The sequence below is a fragment of the Xyrauchen texanus genome, chromosome 32 (assembly GCF_025860055.1).
Source record: "Xyrauchen texanus isolate HMW12.3.18 chromosome 32, RBS_HiC_50CHRs, whole genome shotgun sequence".
Classification (NCBI taxonomy): Eukaryota; Metazoa; Chordata; class Actinopteri; order Cypriniformes; family Catostomidae; genus Xyrauchen; species Xyrauchen texanus.
In genome coordinates, this window is record NC_068307.1 from 2,951,844 (window position 1) to 2,979,549 (window position 27,706).

The window sequence follows — 27,706 nt, forward strand, 5'->3', positions numbered from 1 at the left end:
TATAATTAAATTGTGTATAAGTGTATCATTAGTGACCCTAGGTATGTAAGAGCGTCCTTTTTTTGCACTTCTATAAATGATATTTTTATGATTATTTCATATCTATATAAGTTTACTATGACAGGATATCTATTTCTTTGTTAATAAGTGCTACATCACATTGATTATCTGTGCAACAATGGTGATTTATCAGCATACTATATTCATTTACACATAAATATTATACATGTTATTTCTTCTCAAGGTGGCGCTGTTGTTTCAGACTTGCTTTACATTTGACATTTGATGAAGAAACAACATGGAAGTAAACTATAGCAAGTACAACACATGAACAGTATGATATGAATTTTGTCATTTGAGTGTTCTACTGAAATTATGTAAGTTATGCATCTATTTAGACTCAATAAGTGCCTGAAAATATACTTATGTGAATTTGGGAAAACTGTCAAATTATCAGTCAAGAAAGGTGAAGTCAAGCGGAGTGCACTGTTAAATACTGAACATTATGGCAAATGTATGCTATTCAAGAATACAGAAAATGTGCATGCCCTGCACAGTAAACCGCAGCTAGGAAGACTAGTATGATAGTATGTTATTCCAAACATAGTCAGAGAGAAGAAGAGAGGAAATCAAGGGAAGACTATGTGGAGATGAAGTGCTTGCAAATGTAAATCGGAGGAACGTGGGAGCAAAGAAAGAGATTGGAAGAGAGAAAGAGTGAGATACAGTAAGAGTGAAAGAGAGAGGGGAACGGAAACAGGTCAGAACTGCATTGACAGAATCAAACGAAGGACAGGTGGAAAAGCTTATCTGAGATTCTAGTGGATCAACTGAAAAAACCAAAAGGACAAAGTCCTGAACACTACATGATCGCCCTAGCTGAGCCTACAAATGTGTCACCTGCTGGAGGTCTCAGAATTGCACATGAGTGCGGTGGATGGACTGTAGGAATACAGGTCGGGATCATCCACAGGAGGGAGAGACGCAGAGGACAAAACGCACACAGTCCTTCCCAGTCCTTCTGTACACGCACGCAGTGAGAGATATAGATTGCTCAAGTCTTTTCCCTTCATATTTGTATCTAAAGTCCCTAAAAAACTCTTTAATATGGAACACACATACGGTGGAAATAAGACGAGACACACATTTATGAACTTAACATTTCCGCTAAGTCTTATACTCCGCAACATGCTAGTTAAAGGTGCTGTAAACAATTATTTTGGAAATACCACACATAATAAGTCCCTTCTACCTGACAGATAACACTGAAATAGGTGTCCTGAGAAATCGTATGCAGTCTAATAGAGGTCAACAGATATATCGGTTTTGCCTTTTGTAACTATCGGTTATCGGGCAGATATTAATGCCCAATATTTCCCTGTAAACAGTGCTGGAGGGTTCCAGACTACACCCGCAGCCTCTGGAGGCAATATATATTTTATGTGTGTAAATCTGTATAGACAATATTTATCTATACACTGTAAAAAATGTCATTATTTTTTATATAAAATGTAATTTTAATGGTAAAATAATGTAAAAATGCTGCAGTAAAAAAAAACTTTAATTGGTTAAAGGGGAGTTACCGTAACTTATATGGTAAAATAAATTATAATACATTTAACAAGCCAATACATGTAATTTTACAGTAACATTTTAGATGTAAAAAGTATAATTAACATATAATTAAATCATAATTTTACATAATTAAAATTTTTATCGAATTAATTACATGGTATGCCAATTAATTACATTGCGATTTAATCGTAATTGACCAAATGATTAATTAATTATACGTTTTTATATTTCAATAATTATAAATAAAATACATATATTATAAAAATAATAATAAAGATAATTAAAATGCATTACATTATTGTAAGATTACAGTTAATAGAAGTTAATGCACAATACATTTATTTAAACTAACATTAACTACGATGAATAAATGTAAACAATATATTATTAATTGTCTGTTCATGATACCTAATACATTAACTAATATTAACAAATGGAACCTTATTGTAAAGTGTTACCGAAAAGTGGCGTTAGAATGAAATATATTGTTTATTTCTATAATATTGATTGAACATATGCCGATTATTGGCCTTCGGTTCACAGCAATCCATTTTGCAATTCGTCAATCGGTTATTATAAGGGCTTTTCTAAGGACCCGTCAATGTAGACATGCATCAGACGGATGCTTTAGGAGCGTCTCGGTTGCTTCTTGTTTAACAACATACCGTATTTCATTGCTGAGTTAAGTTAAACATTGTTTGAAGCTTTGCGATCGTGACTGCGTGCCATCAAGCTGTGTTTAATCACAAGAACGTGTTCTCATCTTGTGCTGTCTGCTGTCGGTAAGTGTGGTTTGTTCTCTGTAGAAGTTGCGTGTTGCCTATAGAGCGAGTTTTGCTTACTGCCCCCTGCAGGAAACAGGAGGTACTCAAAGATTGAATTAAGAAACAAAGACACGATTAAAAAGTTTTAAAAATACTAGATTACTGGACATTTACTGCTCATATTTTTTATATGACATTGATTACTTTATATTGTTTATATATTGTAATATGCTGTAAATGCATTTTTTTATTTCACTCATTTTGGCCTTGTTTACGGATAAAAGTCCCGTGTTATGCGCCACATTATTGGGATTTAAGTTGCACAATAAACTGCATGTGACAATTCATTCAATTTGAAAAGAAAATATGAAGAATCATTAGAATTCAATCTTATAGAAAGACTAAGGACATTTTCACATTCAATAAATCGATTTGGAAAACTATCGCCCGATTAATCTATTGTTATTTATCTGCAAAATCCAATATCGGTCAACCTCTACAGTCAATCTAATTCAAATTCTCAGACTAATTCGGGGGATACTTCTGCAAAAGTTAGCCAAATGGCAAACATCACTTACAGCACTTTTAAGCATTGTCATTATAATCTCAATGAAGTCTGAGTCCTTTGCATCTGTGTGTGTGAGTGGCTGTTTGGGTACGGTGCAGAAGGGCTGACAAGGTATCCTCCGTTCCCGCTCTCCAGTGGATGTGTGTGTGTTTACATGTGTGTCAGCTGCCTAACACTTTCACTGGTACCCCACAATGTAAAAAGAAAGATACAGCAGCTCACCAACACCAACACTAACAGAAATAAAACCCCAAAACGGACAGCTGTGATTGGCTGTGGCGCACCCACGGTGGGCTGCTGCCGCTAACCTTGTAGGCGACCCGAGCTGGGCACCTCTTCCCCAGGCCTAGCGGAGGACACATGTGCCTGAGCATCTCATACATATCACTGTAACTGATCCTGCCGCTGTAAGGAGGTGGAGGGGAGGGAGGGGAGGGGTGAGACCCCAAAAATAAATGAACAAAAGAAGGACGACGGATGAACAAAACAAATGATAAGGAGAGGAACGATGCAAGGGAGGACACCATGGGATAAAAAGTTAGGAGAATGGGAAAACCAAACAAAGAGGAGGAGGAATTAACAACGGCAAGAAGGAAAAACAAAGACACACAGGTTATTGTTTTGATCTGGGCGAGGGGAGGGGTTTTGAGAGCACGTGAGCTCTTGATTGGCTGGATCTGCAGTGATGCAGGTGGAGGTTAAACAGGAGGAGGGGAAGCTGGTTTTTAGTCCTAGTCTAAACACTGTTCTATGCGATCGTAGCACGGTCCCATAGAACTGCAGTGGGGCTTTGAACAGGCAAAGAAAAGCTCCGCTGCTTGGTGGTGAACTATGGCAATCACGTCAATGCAGTCCTCTGATCCCCAACCATCACTTTGTCCCCAAACAAGAACAATGCACACTGTTACAACCCAGTCTGCCAAGGCATGGTTCAACAGCAAGCAGACAAAAAAAACGAACAAACAAACAAGAAAAACACAACAAAATAGCTGATTCAATTGTGCTTTGTTTTGGTTTTTGCTTCTATTTTTTTATTAGTTGATATTCATTCCACATAGACTCGTACAGACTTGGCTGTCGGTGGCAGTGCACGTCATGCTTCTAAAAGGTGTCTGCATTGTCCTGCACATTCTCATTTTTCATATCAGAATGCAAACAGAGATGGCGAATAAAATAACAAGAATGAGTTTCAAGGAAAAGAAGAAAAAAAAATGTGGAGAAGAGTTTAAAAAAAGAAAAAACAAAGAATAAGAAAAGCAACATTCATTCCAGTCTTCAATGCGAGCAGGTGCTTAAGTTTTGGGTTTATTAGGATCCAAACCTTGCAGGCCACCCTATGAGGACATTTCTTGCCTAAGCCCAGCGGGGGGTCGATAACCCGCAATAAACTGTACATATCCTTATAGTGAATGCGCCCGCTGCAAGAAGAATACAGGGAGGTTAGAGGGGGCACATACGGGAAGAAAGAGAGAGCGAAAGAGAGAAACAAGAGAAGAGGGGCACAAAGAACAAGAGTATATAAGCACATATATCCATTGACAAATCACAGACCAAACCCAGTGATGCTCCCATGGCTGTTCCACTGCCTCCAACCAAAAGAAAACTAGATCATTCACAGGACAGTCCCTCCGATTTGGAATTAGTGACCATGTTCGCATCATACGAAAGGCATGTTGAAAGGCAATTTCAACATGCATGTGAGGGCTAACGTGCAGATAATGCAAGTCAGTGGAATCACTAAGTTATACACTAGATTCTCACATGCGAATTGACTCCAGACTAAAGTTTGGGAAAAAATTGGCGAGGCTGCCCTTGGAATGATCTTTAGGACTGTCCTGAAACTCAATCCACCGATACGACCGTGCACACGAGAGGCTCTCTCATCTCGACAAGTCCAATGACTTAATTGAACTGCATACAGCGGCAGCTGCGTGGGTTTTCCAAGTCAAAATACATGAGGTGTATTTTGCTAACGTTTGTATGCAGTGGCAAGTACAGAAATAAGCTGCGACAGCTTTTCTGTGGAGATGTTTGCCATGCACACCTGAGACATAAATATGGGAGAATTAAGTCATTGTGAAGTCAGAATCTGCCATGCACGGGATCTCGCCTTCATCGGTTCATTCCCTTTTCTTCCAATCTTTGTATGTATTATTTATATACGGTGTGAATTCATCGTTTTCTCTCCATGAATGTGCTATTTCCTTGCATGATGCCTTTCTCTGACAATAAAAGATCAGTATCCTTTCTTTACTTCTTCCTTCCTTTTAAGGGCCGTCTACATGACTCGTGTCAGCGTTACCCAATGCATTGAGTTCTTTGGAGTGAAGCGTCAGCTCAAGAGTTTGACCCCGTTGCCACTGACCTTTCAGCCAATCAGCTAATAATTACTGGGCAATTTGCTTATATGCAAAGTTTGTCTTTGCAATGGCAGGTCCAACTCAACATACTAATTTTCCGAGCGTGGAGTGGTGGTGTAGTGCTCTAAGCACATAACTGGTAATCTGGTAATCAGAAGGTTGCTGGTTCGAGCCCCACAGCCACCACCAATGTGTCCTTGAGCAAGGCACTTAACTCCAGGTTGCTCCGGGGGGATTGTCCCAGTAATAAGTGCATTGTAAGTCGCTTTGGATAAAAGCGTCTGCCAAATGCCAAATTTGGCATTTGGCCAAATCATAATTCTAAATCATAGAATTAGGGGCAGTGGTGGCTCAGTGGTTAAGGCTCAGGGTTACTGACCAGAAGTACACTTTTCAAGCTGTACAAAGTAATTTTACACAAAATATTTAAAAGTTGAATAGCGTAATTTCTGCACCAGCAAACGGAATTGCAAAAATAAACATTGGGTGTTTCTCAATTCAAAGAACGCAGAGAACGGACTTGTGTTCTTATGAAGACCGGTCTTGCCAAACTACCTTGCTTGAAGAATGAACTTTTAAGAACATGAGGACGCAGAACACATCTATTGCGAGCTTTGAGATGTGCTGCGATCTTCCTGTTGCGCAATTATACATTTTTTACAGTCACAGCACATTTGAATCCAGTGATAGGACTACCCAGTGACAGCATTAATAACCTCACACCGGTGAGGTTTTGCCGGACTAGTGACACTTTAACAGAATAAAGTCTGTAAACACTTGTTTCCTCCATGTTTATCACTCTATTAAAATGAAAGAAACAAAAAGGTTGACTGAGTAATGACTCTCAAGAGCCATCAGACTTTTGTGAGCTTACACGAGAAACTCTTAAGGAAAAACAAAATGATAAATGTCCTTCATCTGCCACCGTAGTGCCGAGTTCTTGCCCACAAGTCATCATCCGATGCATCCTCGAAACCAAGGACACATCCGTGTAATTTCCTGCATCCTCAGTACTTGCGTTCTTGAGGACTGGAACTGAACTTCGGCAGTGGATGATGACTTAGAACGAGTCCACGAGAACGTAAGAACACAAAAGAATGCACATTGAGAAACAGCCACTGTTTTCAAAACAGCTTTCTGAATACGCCCCCCATGTGCAGTCGATCAAAGAAACTGATAGTCCCGCCCCCAAAACACGGCATTGGTCATGTCAGTGTTATTGTCCCTTTAGACAAGTCTTGTTTACTGTGTGCACATCTCACTTTCTTGATTGGCAAACTTGTAAAATCACTTCTCCGTGATCCTATCTGCAACACTTCTCCCAACCCGAATCATGTAAAAGCCTCTTAAAGACCTTATTATTTAATACTTATTTAATTTTTGTTATTTTTCATCTCTTGAGGACTCATTTTTATGTTCAAAATCTGAACTAGGACCTCTTCTAACACTACATCTTTGTCTATTGGTTCTTTCAGGGCAGGGGTACAGATCCATTCCCCATGTTCTCTTCGTGAGCTCCTATTGAACAGCATTCTTGGAGCAAGCACTGGGATAGAACGTGTTGACTGGGCAGAGTCGGAGGTAAAGGAAGTTTGGAATACTGTACAATCGTGCCAGTGGTTTCAAATTGGACAACAGAGGTCACATCCACCCTAGGGGACCACACTTTTAGAGGGTTGGGGGCGGCTGTGGCTCAGGTGGTAGAGCGGGTTGGCTGCCAATCGCAGGGTTGGCGGTTTGATTCCCGGCCCACACGACTCCACATGCCGAAGTGTCCTTGGGCAAGACACTGAACCCCAAGTTGCTCCCAATGGCAGGCTAGCGCCTTGCATGGCAGCTCTGCCACCTTTGGTGCATGAGTGTGCGTGTGAATGGGTGAATGGGACACAGTGTAAAGCGCTTTGAATACCGCTAAGGTTAAAATAAAAGTGCTATATAAGTGCAGACCATTTACCATTTGGATAGAAGGGATGTAAAGGCAAACATTTTTTTAAATATGATGTTAAAGGCATTATGGTTTCAACAGAATTATTGTTTATTGAGGCTGTTACTTCAACTTCTTGCACAGAGGATTTCTAGAAAGTAAAGTCTCGTTAAAACATTTTTCACTCTCACTTTTTTATTTGTCTACTAACAATGTCCAACAGTGTTTGTACATGCATCAGAGGAGATTTATGCCATTGAAAATACATTTTTAACTATTTGAAATAAAATAGCCATCTACTTTGTCTGACTAAGGCCTATTTTCATAGCTAACATTTTATGTAATCTAAATACACCCAATTAAATGTTTGCATAATTTGGCAAAATTACAGTTTGATTAAAAATTACACCAAATAAAAAGTGATTTTTCTTTGTTTTCTTCAAGCATCATTTGTCTCATATTTAATCTCAAGTGTGATTTTTACTGACACTTTTATCCACTTGGTTAATAATACACTAACTTTTGAAAAAAAAAAAATAATTATTAGGGGAAAATTGTTCAGTGGGACAGTCATTTTTTTTGTAAAATTAATAAATAAAACATTTCAATATTTGTTGTGTGAAAAGTATTTGTTTATTTCACATTTTCTTAAATTAATCATAGTTTTAAACATGTAATAATTTATATATTTATAATATATTTTCATAGATGATTATTGAAAGTAAAATCTATACATAAGGCATTTGAAAAGTACCAAAAATTAATAATTTAATTAAACAAAGCCCTAGTAAAAAGCTTCGAAATCAGTTTTAATTTGACCTTCATATAACAAAATGAATTAGTTAGTTTTAACCCTTTAAGCTCTGAAGATGTTATTAAAAATTTTCTGTTTCAGTGGTACCCAAAATTAAAGGCTTATAACTTAACTTAAAAAAACAAAAAAACTAAAAACAAGTGAGGGTCAAGTGTTTGGTATCATTGTAAAGAAATTTTTTCAATATTTTTATTATATATTCTGAGACAGCCAGCATAAGAAAATGCTGAAAAATCCCCCAAAAAATAAAATAATTTTGAGCCAACATTTTATTTTTCTTATTTGACTCCATATATCTCTGGGTGTAAATTAGGTGGCTCCGAAAAACTGGTTTTATTCCTGATCGTGTCAACTGTATCTGAGAAAAATGTTGTGTTTTCAAAAGTTATAGCATTACAAAAAGAATTTATCAGAGTGTCCAAAAGCCTCTCCAAACAAATAAAAGATAATAATTGTACATAAGAACTAATTACACATGCAAACACAACAATGACTAAAGGTTTGCATAGCATGGAGTCATGATTTTAGTCATGAGATTTCACAGAATGAGTTTCATTCTGTGTCATCTGAGTCATCATTGAGTCTGTGTCGTGTATTTGGTGCCATCTCCTGGTGGTCATATGTAACATTGTGCTTCATGTGGATTATCTAATGATCTATACATCTGATTATCTTGTGTGTGGACTCAATTGAAAGATAATCACCTTCTTTAAGTAATGTTATGTGATATTTTATGTTCTGTTTATTTGCGTAAAGTTATAAGTGAAAATGCAGCGTAGAAGCGACACAAACATAACTGTCAAAGACATATACTCAGCAATTACTCGCTATATATTTATTTGTGAATAAAACAAATAGGCTGGTTGTATTCTACTCTTTGAGAGTTTTCCAACAACATATGACACACGACTATTTGATCAGTTTGATGTTTTTACTGATTACAATAATATGTACAATGTAAATTATAAAAACGGAGCACTTCTGATTTGTCTGCAAATTTCAAAGCACTTGTTCAGTTTTGGTCATAATGTCTGCATGCATTGTAAAGTAGAGCTTCTAAGCTTTCAAACGAAACCTATTTTGTGTTAGTCAAGACTGTCGTTGTTAATATTTTGACAAAAAATGTTTTCTTGCAGGCGCATCCGAGCTTAAAGGGTTAATAAATCTAAATCCCTGGTGCATGAAATATCCTGAAGTTGAAGAAACACCCACAACTGTCCATCCTAAATCTTGATTAGAATGTTTTTAGCCTTGCAGTACATGTTTGAGAAGCTTTATGAGTTAGCACCATAGTATTAAGTGTTGAAAATGTATTTAAGCGTTATATAATAAACCAAATAAGGTGTGTCTACGTGAGAGTGAGATTATGTGTGTTTGTGTGTGTAACTCACCAGGCTGCAGGGTCGTACTCAGCCCATATTCTGACATACTCATCCAAATGATGTGGACCAAGGATGGAAGAGTCCCGTGTCAGGTACTCAAAGTTATCCATGATGACAGCCACAAAGAGATTCAGCATCTAAATACATACACACATCAGAGGGAAGGCTACATGTATGTATCTGTGCTTGATTCTGAAGAATTTTATTCAAATAATTATTCAGACAATTTTGTTGTTTTGTACAATATTGTTGACTTGCTTAAATATGTAAATGCAATTTTAGCCCAAATAAAATGGACTAAAATGGATGAATATGACAATGCGAAATATTGACTATATTTAAAGGACATTTTCATCAAAAGACAAAAATAGTAAATATAATAAAAAACAAGGAGGGTCAAGTGTTTGGTATAACTGTAAATAATTTGTTTCAGCATTTTTAATGCTGAAAATGCTGAAAAGATAAAAAAAGATTTGATCCAATATTTTATATCTCTCTATATATCTCTGGGTGTAAATAAGGTGACTTAAGGCAATCAAACATTATTGCATTACAAATATAATTTATCATAGAGTCCAAAAGCCTCTCCAAACAAATAAAACATAATAATTGTACATAAGAACTAATTACACACGCAAAAAAAACAATGACTAGCATTGCATGGAGTCATGACTTTAGTAATGAGATTTCACAGAATGAGTTTCATTCTGTGTCATTTGAGTCATCATTGTAAAAAAATTTTTTTTTCATCGGTGTAAAAAACAAAACCAAAAATTGCACAATATTTAAGATATGTTTTAGGTTATTTAAAAATTAATATAGTACATTTTTTATTTTTTTATTTGTTTTTAAAGTCCAATTTACAGCAATAAAAAACTATTATAACAATATTTAGGGTATGTTTAAGATTATTTAAAAATGAAATATATATATATATATTTTAACATTTTATATATATTTTTAACATTAGTTTATAAAGGCCAATTTACATTTAAAGGACATTTTTGTCAAAATACTAAAATTATGAAAAAAAACAAAAAAAGAAAACGGTGTAAAAATGAACACCGGTTAAAGGAGGGAGAGCAGAAAATACTCAAAATGCTGAGACATTCTCACCAGGAAAGAACAGAGGAAGATGAAAGAGACAAAATAAGCATAGGCAAAGTTGCTGCCACACTCTTTCCCCTGATTCCCAGAGTCTGGATCACACGGCATCCCTCCCAGACATGCCAGCATGATCTCATGCCAAGCCTCGCCCGTGGCACTCCTGTTACCAAAACACATAAGATGAATAGAGCAGAGAGAAGACAGAAAGGCAACAGAGACAGTATGGACAGCCACAGGACCGACCTAAAGAGGAGCATGAGGGCCATGATGAAGGTTCTGAAGTTGTTGTGTTCGTTGATGGCACTCTCTCCCTCTTCATCCAAAGCCAAGTTCCCAAACAACTAAAGAATTACATGAGAGATCAATGTGCAGAGAGTGAGAAACTAGTGTGCACGTTGTGTCATATATGAATGTGTCGATATGTAAGAATGGCATATTTAAGTTTTATTATCCCTTTATAACACAGTGATGTAAAAAGCCGTTTTCAAACAGAACACCTGTTACCTGCATGCCGATGATGGCGTAGATGAAGAACAGAATTGCAATGAGCAGGCACACATATGGCAGAGCCTTCAAATAGTAGAGAGAGAAATATTAATATTAAATATATCATTTATAATAGTCAAAATGTTAAATATATATAGTATTATATATAGTACAGTCTAAATTATAAACAGTCCATATTTCATTGTATATTGCCTTTATTTGTAATATTAATTTTTAAAGGCCAAATTACACCAAGTTCCAATTTTTTAGTAAGAAAAATTTGCACAATATTTAAGATTTGTTAAAAACATATCTAAAAATGTATAGTCGTACTTTTTGGTATGTTATATAAATGTTAATATTAGTTTTTTAAAGGCCAGTTTACAGAAAGTTCCAATTTTTAGCAAGACAAAATTGCACAGTATTTAGGACATGTTTAAGATTATTTCTAAATGAATTTAGTAATTTGTTTGTGTTTTGTTTATATTTTTATAATTATGGTAGTTTTTTTTTTTTTTTACATCAAATTCTAATTGTCTAAAAAAACAAACAGAAATAAACGAACAAAAACAAACAAAGCAACGGCACAATATTTCAATATGTTTACGATTAGTTAAAAATAAATATGGTCATTTTTTTGTATTTTGTGTGTATTTTTAATATCAGTTTTTAAAGGTCAATTTAAAGTAAGTTCAATTTTTCATCAAGGAAAAAAATTGCAAAGTTTTTAGGACATGTTTAAAATTATTTCAAAATTAATTTAGTAATTTGTTTGTGTTTTGTTTCTATTTTTATAATTTCGGTAGTTTTTCAAATTTTTACATCTAGTTCCAAATAAAAACAAACAAACATTAGTTCAAAATTAGTTCCAAATGAATATGGTCATTTTTTGGTATTTTGTGTATATTTTTAATATTCGTTTTTAAAGGCCAATTCCAATAATTAATTGTTTTTAAACTGCACAATATTTAAGATAAATTTTAGATTATTTTGAAATTAATTTAGTCCATTTAATTTTGCATATATATATTTATATTAGGATATGTTTAAGATTATTTCAAAATTAATTTAGCAATTCTATTTTTTTTTTTTTTATTTCTTATTTAAATATATTTTTATGTTAGTTTTTAAAGGCCAGTTTACACCAAGTTTCAATTTTCAGCAAGACAAAATTGCACAATATTTAGGACATGTTTAAAATTATTTCAAATTGAATTTAGTAATTTGTTTGTGTTTTGTTTATATTTTTATAATTACGGTAGTTTTGCATTTTTTTTACATCAAATTTCAATGAAAAACAAACAAACAAACAAAAACAAACAAAGCAACGGCACAATATTTAAATATGTTTACGATTAGTTCAAAATGAATATGGTCATTTTTTTGTATTTTGTGTATATTTTTAATATCAGTTTTTAAAGGACAATTCCAATAATTATTTTGTTTTTAAACTGCACAATATTTAAGATAAATTCTAGATTATTTTGGAATTAATATAGTCCATTTTAATTTTGCATATATATTTATATAAGTTATTAAAGGCCAATTTACATTAAGTTCAAATTTTCATCAAGGACATTTTTTTTAAAGATTTTAAGATTATCCATCCATCCATCTTCAACCGCTTATCCGAAGTCGGGTCGCAGGGGCAGCAGCTCCAGCAGGGGGCCCCAAACTTCCCTATCCCAAGCCACATTAACCAGCTCTGACTGGGGGACCCCGAGGCGTTCCCAGGCCAGTGTTGAGATGTAATCTCTCCACCTAATCCTGGGTCTTCCCCGAGGCCTCCTCCCAGCTGGACGTGTAACACCTCCCTAGGGAGGCGGCCAGGGGGCACCCTTACCAGATGCCCAAACCACCTCAACTGACTCCTTTCGACGCAAAGGAGCAGCGGCTCTACTCCGAGCTCCTCATGGATGACTGAGCTCCTCACCCTATCTCTAAGGGAGAAGCCGCCACCCTTCTGAGGAAGCCCATTTCGGCCGCTTGTACTCGCGACCTAGTTCTTTCGGTCATGACCCAGCCTTCATGACCATAGGTGAGGGTAGGAACAAAAATTGACCGGTAGATCGAGAGCTTTGCCTTCCGGCTCAGCTCTCTTTTTGTGACAACGGTGCGATAGAGCGAGTGCAATACCGCCCCCGCTGCCCCGATTCTCCGGCCAAACTCCCGCTCCATTGTCCCCTAACTCGTCAACAAGATTTTAAGATTATTTCAAAATTAATTTAAATTCATTTTTTTGTATTTTTATATATTTTATATGAGTTTTTAAAGGCCAATTCACACCAAGTTCCAACATTCAGCAAAGAAAAAAAGAGCGCAATATTTAAGCTGACAATATTCAAAATTGATATAGCAAATTTTTATTTTGTATTTTTGTGACAAATTTAGCTGTGTCCGTGGTGTAAATAGTTTTGGAACTAATTTTTATTTATTTATTTATTTATATATATATTTAAGTAAAAAAAAAACATAGGCATATATATATAATACTATCTTGTTCCTTGGTTGCACCAACTATGTGCCATTATGCAGCATATAAATTAGTGCAGGCATTTACAGTATGTGTGACTTATTGTACCTTAAAGGACTGAACGAAGGTCCAAAGCAGAATGCGAATGGTCTCGCCCTGCCTCAAGAGCTTAATGAGACGGGCTGCTCGGAAGAGTCTCAGAAAACTCAGGTTTATGAAGTTATTCTGGGGAAATGGGTCGAGACAGAGGAGAATATACCAGAAGAAAAGAGAGAGACACAAAGTGAAAGAGTGCAAGAGAAGTGAGTGAGGGATAGAGTATACAGAAAAGAAAAGGTATAGGAGAGAGATGTGAGGTAAAGTGGAAAAGAAAAATCGAAATTAGTTAACTTGATGATAAACGATAGCTCGTTTTCTTTATTAATACTTGAAAATAAATCGAAAAGAGAATCTAGAGGGAAAGAGGGGGTTAAATTAATACAATGTACAAAACAAAATGGAAAGTGACTGAAAAATTATATTCAGGAGGGACTCACTAAATTATAACAGTCATCATCCAATCATATATTAAAGCATAAACCTTTTTTTATCAAATGCACTGATCTGTTGGGACAGGCAAGCCACAAAGTATGGAAACAGACGGTGTGCTGTAATATTTAAGCCTTGGCAAATAGAGCACAACAGTGTCCGCCTTCTTGTTCGGCCATCTTGGCTCTGCAAGTACGGTTTCCCTATTAATTGTAAATATAAACCAAACCAACCAGCTCCGAGGTGAATCACACCATAACAAACTTAGATTTGAAGCAAAACACGATTTAAAATGTGAAAATGACACAAAAAATACAGAGGTTCAAGACTGTGTATTTAACGGCTTTCATGGGGGAATGAACTACAATTCCCATGATGCATTGCGAACGATGCAATCGAATAAAAAAACAATGTAAATATGTCAAACGATTCATTTAAAGTTGTTGACTATAAGTATGTAAACGATATATTTTAAAGACATAGTTCATAGATTACTCTTTTGGCTCCCTACGTTGGCCGCAGTGGAGAATTATGGGTAGTGTAGTTTTCACCAGGAATTCTGCTGTTAATCAACATTCTTCAAAAATAAGGTTGAAATAAAGTGGACTGATGGTTTCAACAGAAGCATATACCATCGATTAACAACCTCAGAGCTCACGGTACCTGTCTTAAAAGGTTTATAAGTTATCGTTTATATTTAATTCCCCTATGGGAAAATGAATGGGATTTGTACTTCCAGAACCAGAGTGTCGCACTCTATGCAGGCATACGAAAATAGAATACAGATAGCATTTGCCAATGGGGATTGGCTGTTTTGGTCATGTGACACTCAATGTTCTCATCCACACAAAGTTCAATGCCGCATATACAATCAATCATATTCAATGCATTATTACAAATACATTTTATAATCCCAAATATACTTTTCTATCACTTGCTTAGACCTGTATTTAGGCATGGGGGTTGAAGCAGGTTGCCTTAATAAATGTGTGTCGGTTGTGTGGACAGGTTATTGAGGATCACTTTCTCATTCCAGCATACACATTTTTCAATGAGTAAAATGTAGCGCCCTCACTCATTTAGAGGAGGAACTACAACAGTGCAGAACTGGCGGATAAGTGGAGGAAAGGAGAGAAATAATGAAATGAAAGAAGACGAGCAATCATGCAGCTTTTGCTAAAGTGCATGGCATTCAAGCGCTTGTTTGAAGCATTCTTTGGACATATAATAGTGCTACAGTGATCAAATAATAACAATTTAGAGCGGAAATACAGGCCAAAAGAGAGCATGAGTCAATTATTGAAATGTATCACAACCTCTTGGAAATGCATTTAGGTTTGTTTACTTTATGAAACTCATTAGAGGCATAGTTCACCCAAAAATACAAATTCTTTCCTGACTTTCTCTCTTCCGAGGAACACAAAATGTTTAACGCTGAATGCAAGGACACGTCCACACTAATCCGTTTCATGTTTCCGAAAGTCCTCCTTTTCTAAAGTATGCAGCAGTGTTATTATAGTTAACGAAAACTTGGGGGTTGGGGTGCAATTTTGTCCCTTTAATTGTTTACTCCCCAAAGATTAGTTTAGTAAAGATTTATAATAATTTAAGGAAAAACATTGGGATATAATGGGATCAAGCTTAAATGTCTTTTGTCACTTTACCCATGTTCACCGTATATTATAACATTTACAATCCTCATTAAACATAAAAAAAAATCAAATAAATACCACTAGAAAGAGATAACACAAGATACAGCTTTGGATGCCATAAACAAATACTGAAAGTAAAATAAACTAAAAAAACTAAAATGAAACTGGAAAAATTTAAACTAAACTAAAACTAACAGACAAACTGTGAAAACGAATGAAAACTAAGCTAAATTGTCATGACAAATTGAATATAAAATAGAAATAAATACTAAATTAAAAAGCATCCACCTAGCAACAGCCCAGAACACCATAGCAACCGCCTACTAACACCTAGCAACCACCCAGAATACCCTAGAAATACGCTGTTTTCGGTATCTACGTAATCAAATACGTTATCAAATGAAAATGTATAAGTGTGGATGAGACCTTAGCCTCAGTCACCATTCACTGGAAAAAATGAATGAAAGTGAATGGTGACTGAGACATACAATCTGCCTGTTACATTCCACGGAACAACATGAGGGTGAGTCAATTATGAATGGGTGAACTATCCCTTTAATGATGATAAAGTAATTTCAGTTGACCTAATTTGGCTTGTTGTGAGTGGGTTTAATGCATACACGTGTCTATATGTGTGTTGCAAGCCTTATTGCTGCTAATAAGTATATGAACATCAACGTGAGCATTTGGGAAAAAGCTCGCAATCCGACTGTCAAGCGTCCCTGGTGTCAGGGGTCATCAAACTGGAAGCACATGCTCTGAAGAAGGGAAGCGTGAGGCATTTGGGCAAATGGATGCATTAAAAGCAGAGAGAAAATTACAAACCAACCAGATTCTACGTGTTGTTGCAGTACATGTACAGTGAGGGTATGGGGGGGGGTTTGAATGGATACACATGAGATGGAAGATGTGAGAGTTTCATAGTGCATTTTTTTGTTTTGTTTTGGATTGGATGGGATTATCGCCAACAAATCAGAGGAACAAAGAAAGCATGTAAAAAGATAAAACAGGAATAAGTCATTATGGATACAGTCAACAGGCTGAATAATCAAACACAGATACGGTGGGTTTTGGGCACTTTTCAGGCTGTTCCAATGGCCAAATGGGCAATTGAGGTTTTGACAAGACCTCTTAAAAAAAGAGGAACCTTTTTAAAAAGCTACAGTATATTTGAGCACCTTACGAATACAATTCAGATTGTGTAGTAATGTATGTGACCGCTGGGACAGCCTGTAAATACACAGTAAGTGTAACACATCACAAACACTAATACAAAAACACACAACACTGAGCAATCACATGAACACTTAAAGGAATATTCCGGGTTCAATCAACAGTATTTGTGGCACAATGTTGATAGTCACAAAAAACAACAACTGTCCCTTGTTTATACAAAAAAGTACCTTACAATAGAAGTGAATGGGGCCAATATGTAAATGGAAAAGTTAATAGAGTTTTAAATATAGCCACAAGCCACAAGCTGTAAACATTATGATTTTAGGGAGTGTTTGCGCTATCCGTGGGTGCATGCGCACAAACTGTGGGTGTATTGTATGTTAATGAAGTGGGAATTGTGGCGTCTGTTTTCAGCAGTTCTTGCATTTGCATTTTGGATATTTATAACAAGTTGTCCAAAATCTGAACATATAGTGGAACATCAAATAATGTCCGACAATCACTGTTGTATTTGTTTTGTTAAATAAAAAGGTATGAGATTTGTGTTAAACTTTCTAGAGGTCATGGTTTATTTCTCAGTCATTATTATTATTATTATTATTATTATTATTATTGTGTTTAAATGTACAATTGTATTTATGCTCTAATTTGTATTGGTATTTTTCCACCTGTTGTCATAGTGATTTTTAAGTCACTGCAAAAGGGGCCGGAGAAAAGGATTTTTTGACCAATTCATTGTTTTGATTATCTTTTCATGTCGTTTGAAGTGTTATTCGAATTTAGAAATATTTTGGTTAGGGTTTCAATAAATAAATGTGATTTTAAAGCAAAGTCGACCGGTAGAAGTGCATGCAAAACTCAACAGCCTAACCTGGAATCATTGTTAATCCTAGAGATGATATATGTGTCACTTGATCAATATGATTAATAACACTTACATTCTCTGTAATTTAGCGGAGCCTACATCCAAATCCTGGCGAGAACCACATTTGTCATGCGTGTGTCATTCAACAAGGATGCAGTTAATGCACAAATGAACGTAAATCAATAACTCTATTCTTCTAATTCATTTCATACAGTCCATTAACACTATTAAATCCTAATGAATGTGCTGTCTTTGTTTATATCGCTGGTGCTTAAGGGAATGGACTATGACATATGATGCAGACCGGACTAGAACCTCAGAATTAAAGTTGCACTTGACCCAGTCCATTAGCGCTTTGCACGCGCAATTTCCCCAAACCCACTTGCGCATAGACTTAGCACAAAAATAGCTAATGCCCATTGACTTTGCACGTATGAATTATTGCATAGCGCTCTTAAAATAGGGCCCATATTGTAAATGTTATGCACTTATATAGCCCCCTTTTATAACCTTAGTGATTACCATACACACACACATTCACTCATACACCAGTGGTGGCAGAGCTGCAATGCAAGGTGCTAGCCTGCCATTGGGAGCAACTTGGGGTTCAATGTCTTGCCCAAGGACACTTCAGCATGTGGAGTCATGTGGGCCGGGAATCAAACCACCAACCCTGTGATTAGTGGCCGACCCGCTCTACCACTTGAGCCACAGCCACCCCGAGAGTTCATCTTATTTGTTGTTCTGATCAACATTATGCCACAAATGCTGCTAATTGAGCTTAACTTGTATTGCCCCCAGAGCATTCCTTCATTGAAGTGGAAGATTGTACAGGAAGTTAACCAAATAAGATGTTAGTGTCATTGTGATATAGACAGTCACTAAAAGTCATTTTAAATGGAACCACACTAAAAACATTGTGAACCGAAATAAGTTGATGTACTTAGTGCATACTAGTATTATTCAAATTGTATCACACTATATGGAGTGTAGGAATGTAGGAATATCGGAACATTTAGTTTCAACTTGTGCACTAATCAAGATGCAATCTTGCTAAACTTTTACTGGGCCTGTCTGCGAGTTCACTTACCCCTAGCTCTGTCACTAAAATATCTGTGATACTGCCGAGAACGGAAACGAAGTCAAAAATATTCCAAGCGTCTCGGAAATAATTCTGCAGAGAGACAACAGGAGAACATGTGTTAACCAATCACGTTGGAGATCTCAGCAAGGAAAAGACTATTAAAGAAGTGCAGCCAATCAAACGGCTGTCACCATGGAGCATTTTTCTAAAGGGGTTCGGAGAAGAAAACATGCTTCAGGTCTAAAAACGGTTAGTAACAGTGCTTATAAATGAATAATGGCTGATATCTTTAGATTATACGGTGAGGTATGAACACGCGTGTTCAGTGAGACTTACTTGGATGCCAAAGGCAATGATTTTCAGAATACACTCCATGAAGAAGAGTATGGTGAACACAATGTTCAGGTTCTTCAGGACTTCATCATACGCCTTTGAGGCGTCGTTGTACTGAAAATGCACACAGTTAAGAAAATTCAGGCCCTCAAACTGACTGATGCACAAGGACATTGCTGATAGGTGGGCACAAATGGAATCTGAGCACTTTTGTTATTAAATCTATTGCTCTGATTTTGGGGGATCATCCCTGTCTACACCGCACACGAGTAGCTCGTCAAAACCATATCACTCTTATTATAATCAGTGATGCTGTCTTCACTGGATGCATCCATCACGCCAATTTTAGTTTTTTATTTTAGTAATAATTTTTGCAGTGCGATTTTAGGGAAACTGTGTATTCACAACAAAAGCTATGCATTCTGACTAGCGCTTCATTGTCTGGTTGTAATATTACGTTTATGTTGTGGATATGGAGTAGCCAATTAATGTCACACATATAGTGACTCCAGCCAGGTCTCCTAAGCAACCAAATTGGCCCGGTTGCTAGGGAGGGTAGAGTCACATGGGGTAACCTCCTCATGGTGGTGATTAGTGGTTCTCGCTCTCAATGGGGCGTGTGGTGAGTTGTGTGTGGATCGTGGAGAGTACCATGAGTCTCCACTTGCTGTGAGTCTCCGCGGATGCACAACGAGTCACGTGATCAGATGCGCGGATTGATGGTCTCAGAAGAGGAGGCAACTGAGGCTTGTCCTCCGCCACCCGGATTGAGGTCGAGTAACCGCACCACCACGAGGACCTACTAAGTAGTGGGAATCGTGCATTCCAAAATTGGGAGAAAACTGTTTTTTTTTTATCAGTAATTGTTTTGTGAAACTTTATTAACCCCTTTGTCAGAAATAAAATGATTTTACTTACAGAACATCATATATGTGAATTGTTTTATTAGGGCTGGTGATCGATTTAAACGTTATTTAATTACATTTTAAATGTAACAAATTAATTGCACAGTTTTCTGTAATTAATCGCGATTTATCATGGTACATTAAAACATTCAAATATAATATTTATAAAAATAAATATATTTACTTTACAGTTAGTTTCAAAGAACTTGCAATTTTTAATTATTTAAATATGTTCACGTAAAATTTAGATATTTATTATTAGTTAATTAGACACATTTTTACAGGTACAAATCATACATAAAAAAATATACAGAAATCATGTTCTGAGGTTTAAAAAATAAAATAAATAAATATATATATATATATATACTATTTTTATACTATAGTGAGTGTTGCAGTTCTTGCAATAACAACATTATATTAATAATTATATAACAAGTATATTTTATAACACTGAATTTCCTTGAAAATAAAGTATATTATGGGTTATTAAAATATTGAATTGTTGCTCGAGTCTTGAGCTTATAGCTGATTGATGCGTGTTTGCTACATGCCAACTTCAACGCATCAAACATGCATTCACGTCCATTGTATTCCTTTTATTTGTTATTTTTATTCTTATATCATGTTCTTAATTGGTTTTTAAATTTATTTTTTATGTAAAACACTTTGAATTGCCATTGTGTATGAAATGTGTTTTATAAATAATCCTGACTTGCCAGTGTAGACAGGAAGTTAAACAGAGCTGAAAGTACTGCTGTCTTATTGATATATAAAAGCATAAAGTAATTAGCAAAAATATGTCATAAACGAACACTCAAGAGGCAGAAGATTGAGTAGAACGTTGAATGAAAACAGGTTCTGCGTGCACAGATTCTGCTGATACGTCTAGAAGAAGAAGGAGGTCATACCTTCATCATTAGGACGATTGTGTTGAGCGCAATGAGAGCCATGATGCTGTACTCAAACGGAGGTGATACCACAAACTGCCACATTCTGTACTGAAAGCTTTGCTTGTTCTGGGGCATGTGTCGTGTTAGAGGTTTGGCATTTATAGCAAAATCAATACAGGCTCTCTGGAAGAAAGAGAAGTACAGAAAACTGATATGATAATGATCATGTTGCATGTTTGTTGCAAAAACATTATTTGCAAATGGACAGTAATTTATGAGCTTGTCACAACAAATTCTGGTCTAATTCACAATGGATGCATGCTGTGTCGCCTTAAGTTTGGCCAAAACGAGGAATGTTAGAACTAGAAGGCAGCATCATTTTGCTACCTGCAGTTCTTACAGAGACTTTGCATCAGGAGCACGCTTGAGAAATCTAGGTAGGCAACTCACTAAGCCTTGAAAGTAAATTTACTGTGATACTTTCACGTTTTCAAATACCTCATTCTTTTCAAGGCTGTAGTCCTCCATCATCTTGTCTCCTTGCTCCTGGAAGGTGATGATGATGAGAGCTACGAAGATGTTTACGAAGAAGAAGGGGAAGACAACGAAGTACACCACGTAAAAGATGGACATTTCCATCCGGTACCCCGGGCTCGGGCCCTGGTTCTCATATGTAGAGTCCACCGAGTGTTTTAACACCCTGGAAGAGGAAAGGAGGGAGGACGAGAAGAGGCCATCAAACAACGACATACAAACTTTTAATTGCCAGCCTAGATCTTTGAGCATTATGCCGCAAAAGATCCCAGGTGTGCATGTGCTGTGGGATTGTGTTCACTCACTGCGGCCAGCCCTCTCCAGTGGACACGGTAAAGAGAGTAAGCAGGGCCCAAAGCACGTTGTCGTAGTGGAAATCGTACTTCTTCCACTCCCGCTTCTGCGACTTCACCTCGTTATCACGCTCGTACACCAAATATTCGCCCCTGAAACATTCATTAAACATTAAATCAGTTCATTTATCGGCACACCATGTAATTCATTTGATTACAAATTTTAATCGATTGACAGCCCTAATAATAATCTTTAAATCTTTCAAATGAAAAAATTCAAACATGTAAATTTGGTCTGTTTGCTCTGTTTCAGTTGATGCATGTTTTTTCATTTTGCAAGTTATCATCAACTAAAATATGCAATTGTCCTTCCAAATTATATGCCATTTACATGATCAAGTATTGACAACATTTTAAGGACATTTTCATCAAAAGCAAGGCTGGACTGATAATCTGGAGAACCGCTTTGGATGCACTTTGGGGCCGATCAGGGGTGGACTGGCCATTGGGTGAACCGAGCGGGCCGGTGTTTTGGCCATGCAACGTGCCGTGATAAGCTAAAATGAGCCGCCGCTTTATGCAGAGCGGACCACAAAATGGCGCCGCGATATGCAGAAAAGGCTCAACCTTTTGGCTCTTCCCAAGCCAGTTGTCATGTAAAATCCCATGCCGATTTCTCTTCCCAGTCCAGCCCTGGTCAAAAGACATAAATGTTTTCTAAATCCTTTTGTGTTCCACTTAGGTTAAGAGTAAGACTGTCAAATTAAAATGTGGAATTCGAATATTTGTCGAATGACAAGTTCATTCGAAATTGTGATGTGTACCAAGCACTGACGGTGACTTACAGACCATTAAATCCTGCATTCTTGGGCTTAAACAGATGCAGTGCAACAAATAAAACAGAATGCAGTTGTCTAGAGACGCATTTAAAGGTTAAATATCCTTTTAAATTGACGCTGACAAAACAGCAAGACTAGCATACACTTTTGAGAGGTGAACAGTCCCTTGAATGGAAGTCTTTGGCCATCGTGTCTTGCTCTCTCATAAGCGTCTCACTGCAAACACATAAGGTACATTCTTACAACTGTATTTATGGAAAGAACACTGTTGTAATGGCGGTATTATGAAGCGTTTCTTTTCACATTTAACTTTTTTACTTAAGATTTGAGAATATGAGCGGCTAAATCTTTTGACTCTCATTTTGCTCATTTTTGATAACAACCAATAATGTACTTTGCAATAAACAATTGTTATAAAGCAGTGTCGTTTGATTCATTGCAACCTCTTGTGGATGTAGGAGACAACAATGAATAAAAAATCTGATGTCTTGCTACCTTTTCTCCTACCTGAAATAGTATCTTTGTAATTCAAATTTTATTCTATTTTTGTTTATATTTTAGTGACAAATTCTAATTTAGTTTTTCAGATCCTGTTGACAGCGATTCTAGTTTAGAATGACATGTGAGTAAATAATGACAGAATTCAAATTTTTGGTTAACTATTTCTTTGGCCTCTTCAAATCTGTGGACCTGCCGGCAGGTCCAAAAGGGGGCACTATTGCATAAAAAGATTACGTTTAAAATGTTCACGTCTCTGAATTCTTGGCATACTGTATGTAGTATCGTTTGAAAATGTTTCATAGATAACAATCACTTCTGCATTTATGTTACTTAAAATATCAAAATGAGGCCTGAAAACATTCAGGCCACACATCAGCGCCACCTAGAGGTCATGTGGTAGAACGTGAATATAAAAGTATTTTATATAGCACTTAAATAGGCAAATCATATATCTAATTAATTGCAACTGTTAAGTTTATTTAGTTGACCTAATACCACAGTTTGAAAGTTTTTCAAAACAATCACAAAGTAAAATATGATATTTGTAAGACAGCAAATGCAAACGTAACCTTTCTGCTCCGATCACTACTGCTGTAAGCCCCAAATAGCTAAAAACTTTATATCTGCTTTTACCTTAGGCAGTTCTCTAAAAATGTCCAATTTTGTACTTGTCCAGAACAAAATATGCAGTCCAGCAGGAAAAGCATATTAAACAAACCATCTGAAATATATGTTATCCACTATAGATGATAAAATGTTATACATAATTGTAAAAGATCTCAGCATTCAAATGGCACCTAGATTGAGCTTGTAGTCCACTCAGAGGCCGATATATTCAGTGAAACAATGAGGGTGGTGCTTAAACTGAACATTAGACTGAATGTCTATGAACGAGCACCTCTGTGAGGGGTAAAATGCGTTAGAGTGCTGAAAACATTAGACACATTTTTGGCAATTAGTCCACAGTGTGTGTGAATGGTGAGCTTTTAAATTTGAGTGTGAAAAATTGGATGTGGCAGCCCAAAAACGCCCCAGAGTTGAAGAGGTTAAGAACATACATCACCCCCCTAAAGCGGCAGATATTCTGGGTGTGGTGATTACTGCTTTTGGAAAAGTCACGAGGCATCAGTGTATTACACAGTGGCAGATTTATGCATGGGCAACATGGGCAACATGGGCGGCATTTTGCAGAGGGGCGGGACGAGGCGGCCTCCTGCCGGTCAACAACTTTGGGGGCGTGTTGAAGCGGGTTTCACCAAGGGCACCAAACAAGCTAGAACTGCTACTGGTATTACTCCCTGCTAATTCAGAGGCAGGGGGACGGCATTCAACTTCTCTTAAGAGATTATGGAAGAAAGATTTAAACTTGGTATTGGAGGAGGGAGTGAATGTTAGGATTCTAAAAAACGTCAAGGGTTCGCTTTATGCAATTTAAGATTTTACATTGAGTCTAATGGACCCCCTCTAGATTGCATAGCCTTGGTCTTAAAGACACACCCACCTGCTGGAGATGTCAATCAGAAGATGGAGACACAACCAATGTCTTTTAGGGATGTGTAATGATCCAAGAATTTTGGTTGAGGATTCAAAGTTTTATGTGTAAGGTATTGGGCTCTCAAATTTGATTTTGCCCCAGTATTTTAGGAGACGGGGCGGTCATTAATATGGAGAATAAGCACGTGAAAAACTGGTTTGGAAGTCGGCTAGAGTGCCCCCATTTCAAGAGTGGTTTTCAGAGATGGCCAGAGTGCCAGCTTTCGAGGACGGGGCATCCAGAAGACTGGGGAGTTTAGGCCTATTTGGGGAGAAATGGGCAAATATTTGTCTTTTTTGGAGGGCACTCAGGGAGGGACAGTGGAGAGAGAGGTGTAGTGGATGTGTGTGATTAGCATATATACAGTACATGCTAATATATATGGGGGTAGTGAGGCTTAAATATTGATTCTGTATGTATATGTTATGATGTTCTTTGTTTAATAGATGAATCTATAACAAACATCGACTGTATCACAGGTCTCCTCACCTGCAATCACGGGCAAACTCTTTGGACTCATCGGTGCAGTAGAAGAATCGTCCCTTAAAGAGCTGCACGGCCACCACGGCAAAGATGAACATGAACAGCATGTAGACAATGAGGATGTTCAACACGTTCTTCAGAGAGTTGACTACACAGTCAAACACAGCCTGTGAGAGAGATAAAACAGGATTTAGCAACGTATACAACTGTGTTCAAACGATGTTGGAAATGTGTTCGCAGTCTTGTAAATGTTTGTGTGCGAGCGTGACAGTACTTTTAGCTTGGGGAGACGTTTGATGGTTTTGAGAGGCCGTAGCACCCTTAGGACCCTCAGAGACTTGATAACGCTGATATCTTTCCCCTTACTGCTCCCCCTGTGGATTGGAGGCCAAACAACAAGAGCTCAACATGTTGTGTGGTGGCACAGAAAGATTGAGGAATTCTTTCTCCAAGACATTTCACTATGAGCATTTCCTTTGTGCTCTAAATGCAGAAGATCTCCTTGATATCACCATGCAACAGCTTATACAGCATTAATATTGTATTAAGAAGTTATATTTCAGACTACTTTGGTGTGGAATGTTTGTTAGTTTGTTGTTTTTCTTCCAAGCCATTCTTCACAGGCTTCAGATTTACATCCATTAAAGGTTTCAGGATACTCGTGACCTTCTATGGGCATTCCAAAAGAGTAACACATTCAAGTAAGTCAGGCATTTTTTCAGCGCAATGCCCAGCCAAACCTCTTTCTTTCTTTTTGTGTTTAGTTTAGTTTAGCTGTGTTAGAGCAGACAGGGGAATGGAGGTCTGGGGATGGGAGGCTGTTTGTGTTAATTGTAGGAAATATGACTGGGGGTTCACTGAGATGCAGAAGGCTTGCTGACTTGAGTCCAACTTTATCTTGTCTCTAGAAGAACTTCATAAAGCTCAAACCAGGAGACAAAGACAAGTTCAAAGGATATTTCATTGCATTCAATCCGATAAGGAAACTAAAGGAAACACTTTTTATTTTCTGCCAACAAAACACATTTGGATATTTACAAGAAAATGTTCAACAAATGGTGGCCATTTTCAGTAATATTTCACTACATTGTCTACACTGGAAGCGACCAATTACGTGCTACGATGGCTTACGGTTGTCTACACTAAAGACTAGTGTGCACTACATGACTCAAGCGTGATGTTATAAGTCGGCGACTGGTCTGCGACAAGAAGACTCGGATCTCACGACGAACGGTCTTGTTGTGTGTGCACTCCGGCGACAAACTGAGATGAGTCCCAGATGCTACAACGGCATGATCTCTAGACATTTCTAGACTGGTCTGCGATAAGAAGACTCGGATCTCACGACAAACGGTCTTGTTGTGTGTGCACTCCGGTGACAAGCCGAGACGAGTCGCAGATGCTACAATGGCATGACCTCTAGGTGCCAAGACGAGTCCCAGATGCTACAACGGCATGATCTCTAGACATTTCTAGACTGGTCTGTGACAAGAAGACTCGGACCTCACGACGAACAATCTTGTTGTGTGTGCACTCCGGCGACAAGCCGAGACGAGTCCCAGATGCTACGAAGGCATGATCTCTAGATGCCAAGACGAGTCCCAGATGCTACGACGGCATGATCGCTAGACATTTCTAGACTGGTCTGTGATAAGAAGACTCGGATCTCACGACGAACGGTCTTGTTGTGTGTGCACTCCGGCAACAAGCCGAGACGAGTCCCAGATGCTAAGACGGCATGATCTCTAGATGCCACGACGAGTCCCAAATGCTACAACGGCATGATCTCTAGACATTTCTAGACTGGTCTGCGACAAGAAGACTCGGATCTCACAACAAACGGCACGTATCCAGTGTAGACACAGTGTTGGCCATCAAGTCTTCCATCCATTTCTAACCAAGACGTGGTTCATTCATGTGAATGTGGCAGAGAAATTTCTTTAGGTCTTTACACAAGGACCAAAACACAAACAGAGGTGAACTCTTCAATCAAGCGGCCAGGGTGGCTGTCTTAACATATGGACTTCCAGGCAAGTCCCAGCTCAAGACCGGCCAGTCCATGGCAGATTGATTGAGTCGGAGCATTGGCAATGATCCAGGTTACCGATAATCAATTACTCGCTCCCGACTGTGCTCTAAGAGGAAGGAGTTGACTACCTCAAGCAGTGCGCAAGAACTCGACATTATGTGGGATCAGGAGTTTACGTCCACAGACGGACCTGTTAGAACCAATGTAAGTCAAGGCAGAAAACAACAGGCAGTGGAATGAGAGATCGAGAGCAGAGGGGCTAAGAGGAAGGGAGCAGGAGGAGGGATGGTAGGGAGGAAAAAGAAAGAAAGAGAGAGAAGCCATTGCGTGAGCTGGACGGTAGCCGTGCGACAATAAGGAGGGGAAACTTTACCGAGAGAGGCTCCTGTTGATCACCAGGGTGGAGACATAAGAGAGGGTCAGAGACAGACAGCGGAAGACAGAAAGAGAGATATACACACAGAAAACAAGAGAAGGAGACAGAAAAAGATACTGGGAGTGGCTGAGAAAAAACATCAATATGAGACAGACAAACAGACAGAGGAAAGGCCCAAACAAAAACAAATGATTAAAACAGCCCTCTTTATATACACGACATCAGTCT

At 37.5% G+C, this 27,706-nt stretch overlaps 1 protein-coding gene across 3 annotated transcripts in view; it reads right to left on the reverse strand.

Annotated features, from left to right (window-relative positions):
- LOC127626226 (voltage-dependent P/Q-type calcium channel subunit alpha-1A-like) overlaps positions 1 to 27,706 on the reverse strand; it is a 132,928-nt gene that overhangs the window by 37,205 nt on the left and 68,017 nt on the right. For all 3 annotated transcript variants that reach the window (XM_052101858.1, XM_052101857.1, XM_052101859.1), the window contains exons 25-37: positions 25,348 to 25,447; positions 25,080 to 25,240; positions 21,729 to 21,869; positions 21,388 to 21,589; positions 20,908 to 21,072; positions 19,095 to 19,205; positions 18,765 to 18,848; positions 13,562 to 13,678; positions 10,999 to 11,064; positions 10,738 to 10,835; positions 10,504 to 10,654; positions 9,397 to 9,524; positions 4,229 to 4,325 (exon numbers count right to left, since the gene is read on the reverse strand). In XM_052101858.1, coding sequence (XP_051957818.1) covers positions 4,229 to 4,325; positions 9,397 to 9,524; positions 10,504 to 10,654; positions 10,738 to 10,835; positions 10,999 to 11,064; positions 13,562 to 13,678; positions 18,765 to 18,848; positions 19,095 to 19,205; positions 20,908 to 21,072; positions 21,388 to 21,589; positions 21,729 to 21,869; positions 25,080 to 25,240; positions 25,348 to 25,447 — 1,621 coding nt within the window. The remainder of the gene's footprint in view (positions 1 to 4,228; positions 4,326 to 9,396; positions 9,525 to 10,503; positions 10,655 to 10,737; positions 10,836 to 10,998; positions 11,065 to 13,561; positions 13,679 to 18,764; positions 18,849 to 19,094; positions 19,206 to 20,907; positions 21,073 to 21,387; positions 21,590 to 21,728; positions 21,870 to 25,079; positions 25,241 to 25,347; positions 25,448 to 27,706) is intronic.